Source organism: Arachis hypogaea, chromosome 13, assembly GCF_003086295.3.
Source record: "Arachis hypogaea cultivar Tifrunner chromosome 13, arahy.Tifrunner.gnm2.J5K5, whole genome shotgun sequence".
Taxonomy (NCBI): domain Eukaryota; kingdom Viridiplantae; phylum Streptophyta; class Magnoliopsida; order Fabales; family Fabaceae; genus Arachis; species Arachis hypogaea.
Genome location: NC_092048.1, coordinates 134,071,228 through 134,087,809, shown reverse-complemented (window position 1 = coordinate 134,087,809; position 16,582 = coordinate 134,071,228). Strand labels below are relative to the sequence as shown.

Below are 16,582 nucleotides of genomic sequence, written 5' to 3'. Positions count from 1 at the left end.
TTTACAATTGCCTAAGCAGCCTATTTATAATAGTTGGGTTTGATGGACAATTCCCATCCTTACCCTTCTTATGACGTCATTGCTTACGTCATTGTTTGTTCTCTTTCACCAGCTACATTGTTGGTGCTCTATGACCTAAGTGCTTACGTCACTATGCAATAATGTTGAGAGATGCTTCAGATGTGCTGTCCTCTTCTTTTATCATGTGACCGTCAGATGTATTGTCTTCTTCCTTCATCATGTGAGTTGATTCCGTTTCATTATTGCTTTCTTCAGATAACTCTGAGGCACATAGCTGGCACTTGTGGTCTTCTCTGTCTTTTATCAAATAGCAGAGATTCCTCTTTATCCCTTCAGGGAGCTTTTCTAAAAGTCCAGATAAGTTATAGAATGCTGATTCAAATTCTACCAAGAGTCTCATCTCTCTTTCTTCAATTTCATTTCTTTTACTGGACACAAGCTGAGTATTTCTACTTTTATAATTAATCCTTGTGTGAGATTCCTTCGTTATTTTTTGAGTTCTTTCAAAGACCCTTGCTAATGTGCTGGCTAGCCTTCCTTCATGACTGTAAATTGTTAAATCTTGAATTTGATCAATTGGTTGAAAATTTCCTGGGAAGACGGACATGAATATTACTTGGTGTGCTGGAACCAAGCATTCTTCTTCTTCATTAAAAATAAGTTGACTGTTTGTAAATTTTAGGGATATATCCCTTAGATTTACATTGTTAATCATATTTTTAAATCTCTTTACTGCATCAACGAATCCTGCAGGAAACTCACTAATAATTTTTAGATCATTAAAAATTAAGATTGTATCAATTAATCCATACTGGAAAAACTGATAGGTGTCAGATGGGGAAGCATCTGAAAATATAACCAGCTTTGTTAGCTGTTCTTTGGCAACAGGATAATATCCCAAAATTGCCCTTTTTTCTTCAGTCCAATTCAGGACTATGTTAAGGATTTCTCTGAGATTAGATCTACAGACCTTTTTCTTTTCCTTGATTTCAGCCCTTGTAGGAATGTTTCTTATTATCCCTGTTCTCTGTGTTTGAATTGGAGCTTTATCTGCTCTTTTTAGGGTTTGCTCTGGATGGAGAGCTTCATATTCCTTGAAGGATTTCTTTGCCTCTTCTAGTGTTAGGAACCCTCCTTTATGAATTATCTTTGACTGGTGTGTGAATGGTGCTGCTTTTTCCCAGGCATCATATACTCCTTTCATGGGGCCATTATAAATTACATAATATTTTTTATCTTGGGTGAATTTTTTAATGATTTCAGCAATTGTTTTATTTTCTGAAATTTTTTCTTCACCTGATTTGTCCACCATGCTTAGCTGGCTGAACTCTGATGTTTCTGCTTGTTGTGTTGATTTCATTGCTTCGATGGCCTTCTTGAGGGATTGGATCTATGTCCTTATTTGCTGACAATGCTTGCATTTTTCGAGCTCTTGCTCATATTTTTGAATTTCTTGATCTAATGCGTTGTAGACGAACTCCATTCTCTTGTTAATGTATCTGCAATAACATTTTTGACACCCTTAATATATTCAATTTTTATTGGATATTGTAACAAAAATAATTGCCATCTTACCAATCGTCCATGATTATAATCAACTTTTAAATTATATCGTATGAAACCTGTTAGGTAGCTTGAATCTGTCCTTAATGTAAATTCTCTTGATAGTAAATCAATTTTCCATTTCTTAAGAGATTTAATTGCTGCTAGAGTTTCCTTTTCATGAGTGGTATATCTTTGTTCTGTTGGAGTAAAAGTCCCTGAAATATACCTGCAAAGTAATTCCTTTAGGGAATCTTTAGAATCTAGTGATTCTTTTCCTTGTTCCAAACTTTTTATAGCTTTCTTAGCTTTTAGACATCCTGACCAGGTTATGTCTGAAGCATCTGTTTCTACTATTAAGTAGTCATTTTCTTCTGGAATATAAAGTTCTGGAAGTTTTTCACATAATTCTTTAATCCTTTGAATTTGCATACTATCTTTTTCATCCCATTTCCATTCTTTTTTAGTACTTATTTTTGGAAATAAACTTTTAGTGTATTCTGTTATATTCTTTAAAAATCCTTGATCAGAAATATAATTTATACATCCTAAAAATCTTTGTAATTGTTTTCTATCTTCTATTTTATTAGGAAATAAATTTACCTTTTCTAGGACATTTGGTTGAAGTTTTAGCTTTCCTTGAGTAGATAGAATTAATCCAAGAAACTCTATTTCTTGTTTTGCTATTCTTGCTTTCTTTTTGCTAAGAACTAATCCTTTTTCTTTACATCTTTCTAAAACTATTAATAATTTTTGAAGATGATCTTCTCTATCCTGTTTTGTAAAAATTAGTATATCATCAATATACACTAAAACAAATTCATTTAACTCTTTTAGATTTTCTTCCATAAATCTTTGGTAAATACCTGGGGCTTGTTTTAATCCGAATGGTAATACATTCCATTCATAGAGTAACACACTTGTTGATTCTTTTGTTGGGCAAGTAAAAGCAGTTAATTTCTTTGTTTCTTCGTCTAAACGAAGCTGCCAATATCCTGATTTTGCATCAAGAGATGAAAACCAAGTTGCTCCTTTGATTTTTTTCTAAAATAGAATCTTTTCTTGGAAGTTTATGAGCATCACCAATAGTTGCTTCATTCATCTTCTTATAGTTAATAACCATTCTTCGTTTTCCCCTTTTAATTTCATTATTGTTTTCGACATAAAAGGCTGGAGCCGCATGAGGACTTTTACTTAATCTTATAATTCCTTTTTCCAAAAGATCTCTACATTCTAATGAAAACTCTTCTCTATCTTTTGCGGAATAAGGAATTTTATTTGGAACATTTATCTCTTTTGTAGGATCTTTTAATTTAATACTTACTAATTCGTTATTTGTATTTTTAACATCTAAAGGATTTTCAGCACAAATTTCATCCAAAAGTTCTTCTATCTTTATTTCAAGACTATTTTTTGGGATATTTATCTGAAAGTATAAATTTAAATAACATGTCTCTAATATAGAAAATATTTTAAATTTTAAGATCTTATCTATAGTGGTAGCTGGTATTTTTATACGTTTTGATTTTTGATTTATTGAAGAATCGTGTGGTGCTTTTAAAACTATATATGTTAATTCTTGAATGAATGGATGATATAGCTTTAAAAAATTATTTCCTATGATAAAATCCATTCCAGAGTCTAACATATATATAGATGGAACAATGAACCTATAATTTTGAATAAAAATTTCAACCATCTCTGCTTTTTGGTTAATTTTATGTATTGATTTGTCAGCTATTCTAACTCTTAATGGTTTCTTTAATTTTTTTCAATCAAGTTTTATGTTTGAACTAGCAAAGCATTGCGTTGCTCCAGAATCTATGAAAGTATTTATAAACTTTTCTGTTATTTTTATAGTAATAAATATAGCATTATTACTCAGTCTCTGAGTCTGTTTTCGAGACATATTCAAAAATATAGTCTAAGTTATCATCAGATTCTTCTAATGGTTCCATGAAACAGGACTTAACAATTTCTATTTGTTTAGTAAGATCCTTTTTATCCTTCTTTTTCGGACATTCATTTGCATAGTGTCCTTCTTCTTGGCAATACCAACACTTACAATTTTTTTTTTATTCGGGCAATAATCATTTTTTTGTCTTTTGTTTTTATTGTTATTTCTTTTTCTAAAATACCTCTTTTTTCTCCAGTTTGGATAGTATTTTCTTTTTCTAAATTGATATTTTTTTTTCTTTGAAAATTTTTATTAAGACCATATTTTTTAGGTATCTCTTCATTATCCTGACAGCAAATTCTAATTATATTTGCAAATCTTTTTTGAGTTGCTTCTTGCATACAACGTTCTTTTATTTCCTCTCTTATTGCAGAGGTTGCTCCACCAAAATTATTTTCAATTGTTCCTCTATTTATTTCTCTTATAAATTTTCCCATAATAAATTCATTAGCAGGATATGGAAGTTTTGTTATATACATACTAAGATAATGATTTTTATCTTCTTCTTTTAATTTGTAATAATGTATTCTATATTCACATATATAAGACTCCACATTACATAGATCATATATCTGAATGTTAGCTAAATGATTTTTTGCTTCTTGATATTCTTTATTATAGACTTCTTGTTTATGATCTATAATATTTTTTCCAAAAAATTCTTTATATAATATCTTATCATAAGCTGTTGTTTTTGTTGCTAATTCTTCTATTATTTGGTTTTCTGTTGATGTCATATAATCTCTTATAGCTCCTTTATTATGAAACCCTATGTAATTCCAAATATTTCTTCCAGATAATTCATTAAGTTTTGGATTAGTAAAGGCTTCTAATAAGAAGGAATTCAACCAGTTTTCGAAAATTTCTTTTTCATTCTTTTTACGGTCTAAATCGAGCATTTTTTCTCCTTCCATTTCCTGGATTTTAGGAACGTATTTTGATGGTGTTTTTGTATATTTTGAATCTTTATTTATAAATCCTTTTTTAAAAGCATAATTATCAAAACCTGTTTCCCATTTAAATTGAGATTGATTATCCCTAGATGTTCCTGCTTCATTTTTTATTTGTATTGGAATTGCTGGTTCTTCGTCACTTGAATAATCTAGGATGTGTTCTTCATTTTCTATATTTTCAGAATTTACTAATTCTTCTTCTATCTGAAATCCCTGTTCCATAATATTATTTTCTTGAGCCATTTTTAATTGTTTAAAAAGCATTGTAACTTCTTCTAATTTTTCTTCAATATTCATAATTTTAGTGGTGGTTTTACTTTTAAATCTGTTATGTTGATTATATTTTGAAATTTTTCTTCTTTGGGATTTTCTTTTTCCTTATTTCTTTGAAATTTTATAGATACTAATATTTCTTCAAGCATATCTACTATAGAATTTAATTGTGGGTTAAAAGTATGATAAAGATGTGGGGAATCATTTCCATGGTAACATTTCTTAGAAATTCCGTGTGAAAAATAAGTTTTTTCAGGTTTTTGAAGTCCTTCAATAAAACTTATAGTAAAATAAAGATTTTGAGAGAAATCATTTTGTATTGATTTTAAGAATTCGGTGTCATTACAGTTAACATTAGTTAAAATCATTAATTTTTTATCTATTAATTTTGATAACTTAATTATTTCTTCTCTTAAATCTTCTAATTTACTTTTTTCCATTAGGTGACGTTTTTCTTTGTGAAGAGCTACGGTTTTAAGTGAGAAGTGTGGCTTTAGAAAGTGTGGTTTAAGTAAACAAATTTTTAAATCTGTACATATCTGTACCATATAATTTTCTTATTTATATACAGAAAAAGATAAAATATATTGCGTAGCGGCGTCCGCGCATAGCGCGGGGCTACACTAGTAAATATTACAAATGCCGCGGCGAAAAAGAAATAATAAAAAGTGATCAACACAAGATGATCTTCGTTCATCAACACATACAAACACACGGCACCCCCCTCCAAACTCTGATTTGAGTCTTCCAACTCACCGATTCGGATTTCGTAAGTCCAATTTTTCGCATCACTCCTTAAATTATAGTTTTCAGCTATACTTAGGTTTCGAAATTCCCAGATATATATACATGTTGAATTTCACTTCGGTCTATTCCAGATTTCCATCTTTGTTGGTTCTCGTTATATTCTAATCTTTGGTAGTTACAAATTTCAAAGTTTTACTCTTTTCCGATTGGTTTCATTTGGGTTGGTGCCAATTTTCTGTTTATAGTACTCCTTCAGTAGGACGGAATATAATAGTGGGGTTTCTGCATTGCAGCGTTGGTTGGTGCTTCTGATTGATTTGTTTGTGGGAAGATGCATCCTCCCTTAACGTTACACAAGCACCCAATGTGCGCTGAAGTGAGTTTATTTGCTAATCAGTTGTTATTTTTGGTAGTGTGTGTAAGATATTGTGTTGTATGTATTACTAGTATGGCTGTTGCTATGATTTGATTTGTGTTAATTTTCCGATGACATGGATAATAGCTAGTTGGTTGTAGGACTTTTGTTCCTAAACACAAGACTTCGGTTGCTTAATATGTAATGTAAGTAAATTCTTACCTGCTAGGAGAGCAAGAGAAAATTTTATGTTTTGTGTGTTGCCAGGAACCATATTTTAGGCTGTGTTGTGATAATTAACTTTTGCTAGAAATCATATTTTTGTGCAGATTATTGAGCTGTTCCAGAAGTGTCATGTGGAACACCCTGTTGGGAAATTCTTTGGTGAATGTACAGATTTGAAAATAAAGTTGGATCGCTGTTTTAGACAAGAAGTGAGCATTTCATTCATATATAAAGAAACTGACCCCTTTTTTTTTAATCTTGTTTTCCCATGGTTTCTGATGATTGTGGATATGTTCTAACAGAAAGCTCTAAAGCGAAAGGCCAACTTTGAAGAGAGCAAAAAGTTCAAGGAGCAACTTCGAGCTTTTAGGAAAGAAAATGCTGTAAGTGGCAGTCAATAGAACACATAACTTGGCACCAAGTTGGTATGATACACATTTTGCCGCTTTCAAAAGAAGAAGAATATATGGTCATATGGTGTATCAAATATTGTTTACTTGCTGTATTGATGAATCAATTTGTATGTAGCTCAATTATTTTACCTTTGACCATGAGCATAACATCTTGTTTAGATTCTACCTGAGAGTTCAAAGTTCTGTTAGGATCATGAATTGAGAATTTATAATGCCAATTCTTGGCATGATATATCTGTTGCTTATGACGATTGAGGTTGATGTATTAGTTGCCTTAAGAGCATATCTAATAGAAAGAGACATTTATCAGTTTTAAAATCTTGATGTGCAGTCATGTACTTTTGATTTGTATATATTGTTATGCAAGTGAAGACTTTTTGGCATCCAACACCATGACATAATCAAATATAGGATTTGTATAAATTTCTTAATAATTTCAAGTTCGAGATGCTTTGCTAAGTTTGAATGTCGAACCTGAAGAGTGTGAAGATTTTCTAAGGCTTGCTAATGCAGAGGTACGTTGGTGCTTTCAGTACTTGTCATTGCTTTTATATAATTATCATCTATATATTGTCTTAAACATAGTTGCTATGGTGTGCTGAAGTTTCGAGATGATTGCTACCCTATTAAACAGTGATGATTTCCTGGTTTTGTTACAATTTGCATTTAGAATTTCTAATCTTAAGAACTGTGATATTTGTGTGTGAGAGAGAGAGAGACTTTTAAAATTCTAAGTTGTCTTGGTGTGATTTTCTCCTCCTATTGAGTAACACTTGTGTGATAGACCAATGAATAGCTTTCTATAAGATGATTTTACAGAACTGTTTTTAGTATAATGCTCATAAAAATTGCTGAAAAAAAGGGAAAGCCCCATAACGCAACTAGAGTGATTAAACAAAGACGGCAAAAGCAGTAAAAGGCAAAGGGAATACGGCTTGAATTTATTACTTTGCTTACATTGGAATAAAGCAATATAAAGAAAGCCTAATGGCCTAAAGATGAATGGGTGAAAGCAAGCTTGGATAATAAACAAGTAAAGTCGTTGGACCTATTTGCTTAGACATAGGCATTCCTACGAAGTCATCGCTGAAGCTATGAATCATAGGAAAAGCTATCCTCCCATCATTTAAGTAATACAGAAATAACCCGGCGTTTTGGCCTTTCTCGAGAAGAAGAACATCATCGTCGGAGACGTAGAGGATCCGTAAAGATGCAACTCCAAAACGATTAGTGATTTGGGGGTGGTGGGGGATCATGGCGAATTGAGTCCAAGATCGGTTATTCCTAAGCCACACAGCCCAATGAGTTTTCTTATGGTCGAAGCAAACAGAGAGGCAGTTCCTCAAGACACCTATGACGGGTATTATTCTGATATTATCATCCGGATCCCTTTCTGGAAGAGACAACTCACCATAAGTTTCCCTGCCCAAATCAAGGTAAAGTATTACGGACCCCCTAGGCCGAGAAACCAACCAGTTAAAAGTGCCGCTCACAAATAACCCCTTAAGCTCAGTGACGCTGTAAATTAATGAGCCACCTAGAATTCTGTTCCAATGATTCACACCAAACGTGAAAATCTTGCTCACAAGTGCACCGTATTCATTCTTCACAACCGCAAGAAACTTGTACTTGCCATTGACGTGATCATAGCCAAAGCCGCACGACATGATAGGTGCACTCGTTTGCCGCCATTTCGATGTGAACCCCGTACAGGGGTTCCACAACATAACACGAGATTTGGAAACCGTATCGAACAAACACAACAAGCCGTGGCAGGAACCAACAATATCGTAGCAGCTAACCACTTTAGCAGCAGGCGATGATGGATTATGGAACAGAGAGTGTAAGGGCAAAAATCCAATTCTTCTTAGGTGGGAGAACTGGCTTGCATAGGCTATTCGTGCGTCCGAGGCTAGCAGACCTGCAGTTGAGCGCTTAAGGTGCTCTCTGGCGAATTCGGGGCTGGATATTAGGGTTCTCCATGATCTGCACACTCTCTTTAAATGAACCAGACCCGTCGCTGGAACACGCCACAGGATTTCCAGTACCAGGTTCCCCGGAAGCCTTTCGCTCGAACAACCTACCAATTCCACCCACTTATCGCTCATTCTCATCGCCTTCCCCTTATTAGGGTTTCTCACAAACTAGTGCAACTGCAACATTCCGCACTTGAATTCACATCTATACATAATAGAAACGGAAATTTTTCAAATGTACTGTCACATCGGTATATTAGTTGATCTTAATTATATATATTATATATATTTTTTATAATTAAGATCAACGATTAAAAATAACTAAAACACCGTACACTTAAAAATTTTTCAATAAAAACAAAGCCCATAACCCGCAACTTCTCTCTTTTTTTTTTTTTACTTTGACATTTTCATAAAATTTTTATTTTTCTCTAAAAGATAAAACAAAAAAAATTCAGAAAATCTTCTCAAGCAAGCATTCAGCTCGATCCAACTCGGTATGGCGCTCACAGATAGCAGTCAATGTATTGGCATGGATGTCTGCAATGAGGTGCAGACAATTTCCTTCTCTGATAGGTTTTTTTTTTTTAATATAAGGTGAAAAAGTCTTCCCTTAGTTTGCACTATTGGTATGAATATGAATTTTAGGACAAATTGAATGTTTGAACCATATCGAATTAATCAAGAATAGAGTTATATAAGATTTGATAATAACTTTTGATTGTTATAAGAGCTGGAAAACTTCATAAAGTATGACCCAAGTTATTTGCTTATTGACTGGCACATTCTAGATTTGTAGCACATACTCGATACTACATGAAATAACGAAATTAATTGACTAATTGGGCGAGGCATGGAAAGCCACAATGTGAATGGCAGTAATGGGGCTCCTTATAGGTGGCGCATCATAGTTGGTGAATAGTTTGTAGGAAGACATGAGTGACAGCAACACATAGCAACCTACAGAAGCATATGTGATGGCTATGGATGCTGTGAGCTTGTGACAGAATCTACCAAAAGAGCCACATGCAGAGCTCCATGTTGTTGCAGCGCCTCCATACTCGGCCAGGTACAGCACCTCTGTTGACATGGCTCCACCCACCACAATCATGTATGTTACCACCTGTTTAATTCAAAACATAATTCATTTGTATAACATAATCACAAGAACAAGAACAAAAGCAAAAAGTGGACCTACCTGGTCAAGGAAGAAGAAAGTCCAAGCACGAGATATAGTGGAATAATGGCGAGGCATAGCAGCAATGAATAGTGCTGAAAGCAGTGAGTAACCTGCACATATGCCATTCACATTCACCAAATACCTGCAAAATTCAACACATTCAGATCTCAACAATTATGATATATGTAAGTGTTTTCTTCCTATATTTTTTAGGCGCGCGAATTCTAGTATTATTATTATGCTACAATGACTACAGAAATTATATAAATGTTAAAATTAAAATTACATTTATTTTATATTTTAGTTATATTTTTTTTTTAAGAAACACTTTTTAAAAATATTATTTAACAATAAAAAATAAATATTTTAATTTTATCAATATTTTTTAAAATATCATAACCACCTTAGTCACTCGTAGAATCACCCTGTTTTTCGTGATGCTGTAAGTGTGTACCTGAAAGCTGCAATATCAGTGTAGGCGACGGATCCATATTCATTTTGTTGAGAGTTTTTAAGCATAAGGAGTAATGCAGAGACGCATAGAGGAATGGAAAGAAGACGGAGGCAGGTCTCAGAAGCACGCATGGTGGTGGAGTTGCATGCTACCTCTTCGTCCCTGCTAGATACTCCTCCCATTCCCATAGGAGATGCTGCTGCATTTTCTTTCTTCTCCATCTCTGCTCTACTATTTCTTGTGCTTGGTTATACCCTTATGAATTATATATGATAAATTATTTAGTTTGGGTGAGTTATAATAACACTATACTTCTGTCACACCTTCATATATATCCATGAATCCATCCATATACCATACCAAATACTACTGAGCCTAGTCAGGGGGTAGCAATGTATAGTAGGCACGCAAGTTATTACACAGTAAAATAACTTTCACAAAAAATTAGCTAAGGGTATTTTATTTGTTTGTGTTTTTTTGGTAGGAATTTCGGCTATTCGCCTACTAAAAGTAATCACGTCAATTGAGCTGAAAATAAGATTATTATTTGTGGCTGAATTATTTTTTGGGTTTTGTTGAGTAGACAATGAAAATTTTGAATAATGCTGAATAATGTGATGATTTTTCAGCCCACTAAGAATTAAAAAAAAACACCCTAAATCAAGTTAAAAAAAAAATCATTTTAACTCTACCATTGGAAATTTTAACTATTCCCTCCTTTTTAACTCTAATTACACTTCTTTCTAATCCAAATCCCCTCCCCACTATCTATCTCCTGCCGTCACCAACCTCGAATGCTGTATTAAGAATAAATATCTCATTTACATTAAAAATAAATATCTCATTTATATGAAGAACAAACATCCCATTTACATTAATAATGAACATCTCATTTGCATGAAAAATAAACATCCACATGCGTATATAAAGCTTTCCACTACATACATTCTCACTGCATTTCTAGCATGTTGTTCATACTGTGCGGCATTGTAAGGTTCATGGCGAAGATGACGGAGGAAGAAGAGAAGGAAGAAGCGAGAACTGCCATAAAACCTTGCGGTTGAAGCCGCGGAAGGCGAGAACGGAATGGAGATTCTGCATGGCTTTGAACAATGCGTTGGCATCGAGGTAGTTGTCGTTGTTGTCAACGGTGGTGGTGAACTGCAACAGTAAAGGCATGACTGCGGGGTGCACGGTTGTCACGCGGATGGACAACGCAAAAGATGATGCACGGAGTGATCGGACGTTCGCGGAGATGTTTTGGCGGTGTCTATGGGCGGATGGAGGCGTTGGCTGGAGGCTGGGTGTCATCGGAGAGAGGGAAGTGAAGCAGCGCTTGGGGGTGCCTCTGCAGACCAAAAATGGCAAATGGAGGAAGGAGGTTAATTTTAAAGAAAAGTATATATTATTTGCCAATTTATTGCCAATAATAATTAATATTAAAGACATCTCCACTAGAAAACACATATATCAAGAAACATATTCAGGAAATATATCACACAAAGACACTTCCATTAGATATAACCATAAAAAGGATATTTTCATTGAAAAGTATATGTAATCAAGAGGTTATCAGCCAAAAACTAAACAAAATCACATTAATTTATATTAATAATTAATTAATTTTAAAGTTTCTAAATTCAAAATTTAAAAAATTTAAAATTGATTAGGTAAACCTAATTAAAACCTATAAAAACCTTCATCTTCTCTCTCACATTAACTTATCCACCTCCAACAATCACACTCTCTTTCACCGTCACACCGTCAGGCCCTCTCCGCCTCCCCACTGCGACCCACTCATCTTCTATCACTGACATCTGGCTCGTCGAATTTGCCACCGTCGACAAGAACCGCTTCCCTTTCGTGAACCAAATGTATTACCGGAGCCGCCATTGCAGTTGGAGTTGAACTTGAGCTCGATCCCTAAGGCGGCGGCGATTTCGAGGGCGGGGGGACAACCTGAGAAGCCATGGAGGCGGTGGCGGGCGTGGAGGGAGGAGGCAACGGAGGAACTGTTGTGTGCATATGATTCCTTTTGGCCATCATAATTTATACTCGTATACTTAACTGCATCTCATGGTAGGTGAGGATACTGTGTGTGTGTAATTGTACATAAGTTTAAGGGAGTTTTCATTCATCTATCTGCATGCATATGATCATATTCCTTTCTCACCTTAGATGGGTGGGGTTCCCTTTGATGAGATTTGTTATTAGGTGTCCTAATTGATTTTTAAATATTCACATTGATGACCAGTTGTCAGATTTTTTCCCTAAAATGTTGCTTATCTCATTTTTCTGTGATTTCTGATGCTTGGCTTTTCCCCACTCCCAATTCAGATGTATAAAGGGCAAACCAACCATTGAAAAATACTATGATTTATATATAGAAGCGGAGACATACAGCAACCAGATATAAGAGGCAATAATGCAATTTCCTAATACACAAAAATATAAAAAAAAATATTCATTTAATATGAAAAAAAAAATATTCTAATACTTAATAAAAGAAATATCCAGTTATATTTTAGCAAAAATAATTAAATATCTATAAAATTTAAAAAAAATATAAAATTTTTAAAGAAATAAAAACATTCACATTTGTAATACAAAAAAATTCAGAAAATATATAAAAGAACATCCATTTAGTATGAAAAAGAAACATTCTGATACTTAGTAGAAGAAACATTCATATATATTAACTCGTAGAGATTTTGGATTCACCCAAACGTATTTGGCTGATTTTTTGCTAATACCCTTTTGGTTCCCTAGCATTACTCTATTTTTATTAGACACATCCACAAAAATATTTTCATTAAACACAATCATAAGCAAGAGTTGGCAGAAGTTGGTAGAATCTTTATTGGTTAGATAGCGAAATTGTAAATTTAAATTGGATGTAACTGCTAATTTTTATTTATTAAATTTTAAAATTTAAAATTAAAAATAATTAATTAATAATTTGATTTATAATTTTAATTTTTTTATTCTATTATTCATATTGTTTACTCGTTTTATTGTCTATTTATATTTTTTTATTTTTTTTCTGTTTTCTAATTATATATATAAAGATTAGATTAAAATGCATGAGTTTTATAATATTAAAATATAAAAATGAAAAAATTTTAAAAATTCTCAAAATGACTAAAGATTGGAAATTGAATGGAGTAAAACCTTACAAGACACCTTACTAGGACAAGCAATAATAAGTTACAATTATAGCATTTCTAACCGGTTGCCAGGTTGGCGAGGGGGTAGATAGCACTTATGGTGATTCTACTAGTTTCCACAACCAAACATTTCCAACGAAATTTAATAAACGTTTTTTCAGCCATATAGTACTATAATATCCCTTCCATTCATAAATACATGTCACTTTTAAAATAAAGATAAGAAGTCAACAAAAAGAATAAAAATAAGTGAAGGTTTTCGCGGTGCGATTTTGATTAATTTTAAAAGAAAAATCAATTTGATCTAAAGCATATAATTTAGAAAACATCTTTGTATCCAAGTATTTTTTTCGATTTTATAAATTAAAATAATAAACAAAGGTTGGTGGTAATTTGAAATATTCAAGACAATATTGGCAACCCTTTGAAGTTTCAAAGCAAACGAAAGATGGTTGAAGGCATAAACATGAATTTCATCATACATCATCCATGATAGTGACAAGTCTTGATCCAATTAGTTTCCTAGATAGTACGCACAATATTATTAATACATATTGTTTTTGAATCCATATCCATGTGTATGTTATGTCCACGTTGCTCATTCCACCTCACCCCCTAAACATTAATGCTCTTCTTACATATCAAAGACCCGTCATGGGTTATGCGTAGATGGATAAGTATTGGCCAAAGCTTGTGGACCAAATTGAATACCTAAACCTAATGCATGCTCAAAATAATGCTGACTTGTTCAGCTCCTAGTCCTAGTAAAGTATACATATACACTCTTAATACATATTGCTCCATATTAATTTGTATATTTTATATACTCATATATATAGTTAAGTTTGACCTTCTTTTACTCTCTCAGTTCATTATATTAGTAATTACAAGCTTTAATTCTCCCTTATTAATAGGTACGCTTTTTCTATCATCTTTGAAATTAGATGTTAGTGAAAACTCAAATATAATTAATTTTATATAAAGTTAATAATTAAAAATTATTAAATAATTTGATAAATTTATTTAAATTATTATTTAACGTTGTTTAGTTATTACTCTCACATGAAAATTAACTATACATAAATATCTATTTATGAGTATTACAATTTTACAATATTAATTTTAAAATTTAACCATTTTTTAAAGAAATAAATTTTTTTTTTCATATTGCAATTACTAGATAGCAATAATCACATCGACCACTATCATTTAAAAATAAAAAGTATTAAGTATGTATATAAAAATTATTGAAAATTCTGAGACCTCCTCTTTCCTAAATCCGTCCCTGGCAACCGCCCCCCTAATGTCGCGTTTTGGAATATTTATAGTATAAGCATCTTAGATTAAATTATAGATTATATAAAATATATATTTAGAATTCGAAAATTCAACCGACCACATACATGCATCATGTATGAGGCATGTGTAGATGGGCTTGACTAAACATACATGGTGCACTAATTAAGCACCGCCACGATTAACGACCAAAGTATATCCTCTTTACTTTTTTTAACATTTGAAAAAATATAGTGTGATCTCTCACTATTAATTTTATAAATAGGGTTAAAATTAAATATAAAAAAAATAAAAAATCACAATTAACATCATCTAATTTTTTTTTTTTTTTTATAGAGAGAATCCACTCCATATGATACATACCAATCACAATAATTGAGGTAAAATATTATTTTGGATCGGAATAGATTATTTTATATAATTTTGAGTTAGCGTAAAATTGTTCGCACAATTATTTAACTTCTTATATTTTTTAATAATAATCATTAACATGATAAATATAAAAGTAGTTAGTTTTATTAATGTAATAATATGTGGGTGGAATGTAAATAAAAAATATGTATACAATGACACTAAAATCAAATAAAATTACAATTTTATATGTGTCAACTTGCACTATTATATATATTTTTTTAAATTGTGACTATTTTTATCATTGCCAACGACGAGGTAAAATAAAATATAGAATTCTACTAACATGCGTCTTAAAAATCAAGGAATGCATTGTAATAATCTATGCCGAAAATCATCAATACATAATCATTTTCAGCAGATTTGTCCACCAAGCTAAGAAATACTATTTATTTTCTTGTGGTGTATGAATATGCATGACGTAAATGTGATGACCATCATGTACATAAGAGAACTTGGCTCAAACGAAAATATAAATTATGGTAGCAACAATATATAAAATCTACCAAATAATGCAATGGGATATATAGGTGTTTTGAGTTTATCAAATGGCAGGAAAAGCGAGGACATTTCAAATCATATAAGCAAGCCATATCCACCGAAAACAAAAAGGGTAATGAAAAACATTTGAAAGGAAACATTTCATTCCTATCATGGTTTTTATTTATCATAGATTTTAAAAGAGAAAAAAGGTCTATGCAAAATCAAACAAATCCAAAAAGAGACTTTTGTTTGAGAGAAAGTGTTAGAGATATAACTATTAATGTTACCTTCTCCCATTAATTTTGGGAGAGACTAATATTTGTGGGTATTAATAACAAAATTAAAAAAATATAATACAATTTAATTTAAAAAATATAACTTCATAACTTATTTATTAATAAATATAACATGTAATTAAAATATAATATAAAATTATGTTTATCTATATTATTTCAAGACCAAACTGTTTTAAACATATAAATTTTTTCGTGTATTGTTAATCGTACTTTTATAATAATATGCGGAAATAAATTTTATATTAATAAAAATTAATAATGAGTCGAATTCTAGTTTTAAGTTTTTATATAACTAGAATCAGAATTACGTTATAATAATTCACCAAAAAAAGAATTACGTTATAATTTTATGTATATATTATGGAGATTTAGCGGATTTTTTGCTATGAAAATGTCTCGTCCATTTATATATAGAGGAGTATTAAGAATTAGCAAATTTTGTAATTTATAATCATTAATTAATTATTATTAATATTTTTAATGATATAAAATTATATTTAACAATACAAAATTATTTATTTTTTTTATAATTAAATATTGATCAAATTTAAATAAAAATACTGACCCTAAACTTTCTCCTACGATCTTCATTTATTCGTTAAACGGGTCTCATCTTTACGGTGACTTGATGAACTTTTATTTTCGTCTCCATGATAAATAATTCTTGGACATATTTGTTTCCAGTTTTTTTTTTTTTTACTCATTTCTAACACCTCCCATGTAAAGATGGAAAAATTGCGTACTAAAAGAGAGAGATGTAAAAGCGACATGCATTTTGTTAAAGTGCATATGCAAAATTAATTAATTAATTAAACTAGATATAATGTGAACAT

The 16,582-nt window shown here is 31.7% G+C and overlaps 3 protein-coding genes across 3 annotated transcripts; 1 reads left to right on the top strand and 2 right to left on the bottom strand.

Moving 5' to 3' along the window:
• Positions 1-5,359: 5,359 nt before the first annotated feature.
• On the top strand, positions 5,360-6,804 carry LOC112733793 (uncharacterized). Its single transcript, XM_025782879.3, has 4 exons — positions 5,360-5,515; positions 5,787-5,869; positions 6,178-6,282; positions 6,376-6,804. Exons 2-4 carry the CDS (start codon positions 5,825-5,827, stop codon positions 6,472-6,474), a joined length of 249 nt encoding a protein of 82 aa, XP_025638664.1. The 5' UTR covers positions 5,360-5,515; positions 5,787-5,824; the 3' UTR covers positions 6,475-6,804.
• A 674-nt stretch (positions 6,805-7,478) lies between these two features.
• On the bottom strand, positions 7,479-8,600 carry LOC112735492 (F-box/kelch-repeat protein At3g23880-like). The gene has a single exon (XM_025785027.3). It carries the CDS (start codon positions 8,598-8,600, stop codon positions 7,479-7,481), a length of 1,122 nt encoding a protein of 373 aa, XP_025640812.1.
• A 521-nt stretch (positions 8,601-9,121) lies between these two features.
• On the bottom strand, positions 9,122-10,641 carry LOC112736054 (CASP-like protein 2A2). Its single transcript, XM_025785414.3, has 3 exons — positions 10,097-10,641; positions 9,661-9,784; positions 9,122-9,585 (listed from the first exon to the last, which is right to left on the bottom strand). The coding sequence occupies exons 1-3, from the start codon at positions 10,315-10,317 to the stop codon at positions 9,301-9,303; spliced, it is 630 nt and encodes a 209-aa protein (XP_025641199.1). The 5' UTR covers positions 10,318-10,641; the 3' UTR covers positions 9,122-9,300.
• Positions 10,642-16,582: the final 5,941 nt, after the last annotated feature.

What these genes read in the sequence shown, in the direction of transcription:
- LOC112736054 (XM_025785414.3), bottom strand. Translation starts at nt 10,317, where the DNA reads ATGGAGAAGAAAGAAAATGCAGCAGCATCTCCTATGGGAATGGGAGGA. An exon ending in ACTGATATTGCAGCTTTCAG is followed by an intron (nt 9,785 to 10,096) that starts GTACACACTTAC and finishes TGAATTTTGCAG; the next exon opens with GTATTTGGTGAATGTGAATG. An exon ending in CTTTCTTCTTCCTTGACCAG is followed by an intron (nt 9,586 to 9,660) that starts GTAGGTCCACTT and finishes TGAATTAAACAG; the next exon opens with GTGGTAACATACATGATTGT.
- LOC112733793 (XM_025782879.3), top strand. Translation starts at nt 5,825, where the DNA reads ATGCATCCTCCCTTAACGTTACACAAGCACCCAATGTGCGCTGAA. An exon ending in AGCACCCAATGTGCGCTGAA is followed by an intron (nt 5,870 to 6,177) that starts GTGAGTTTATTT and finishes ATTTTTGTGCAG; the next exon opens with ATTATTGAGCTGTTCCAGAA. An exon ending in ATCGCTGTTTTAGACAAGAA is followed by an intron (nt 6,283 to 6,375) that starts GTGAGCATTTCA and finishes ATGTTCTAACAG; the next exon opens with AAAGCTCTAAAGCGAAAGGC.
- LOC112735492 (XM_025785027.3), bottom strand. Translation starts at nt 8,600, where the DNA reads ATGAGAATGAGCGATAAGTGGGTGGAATTGGTAGGTTGTTCGAGCGAA.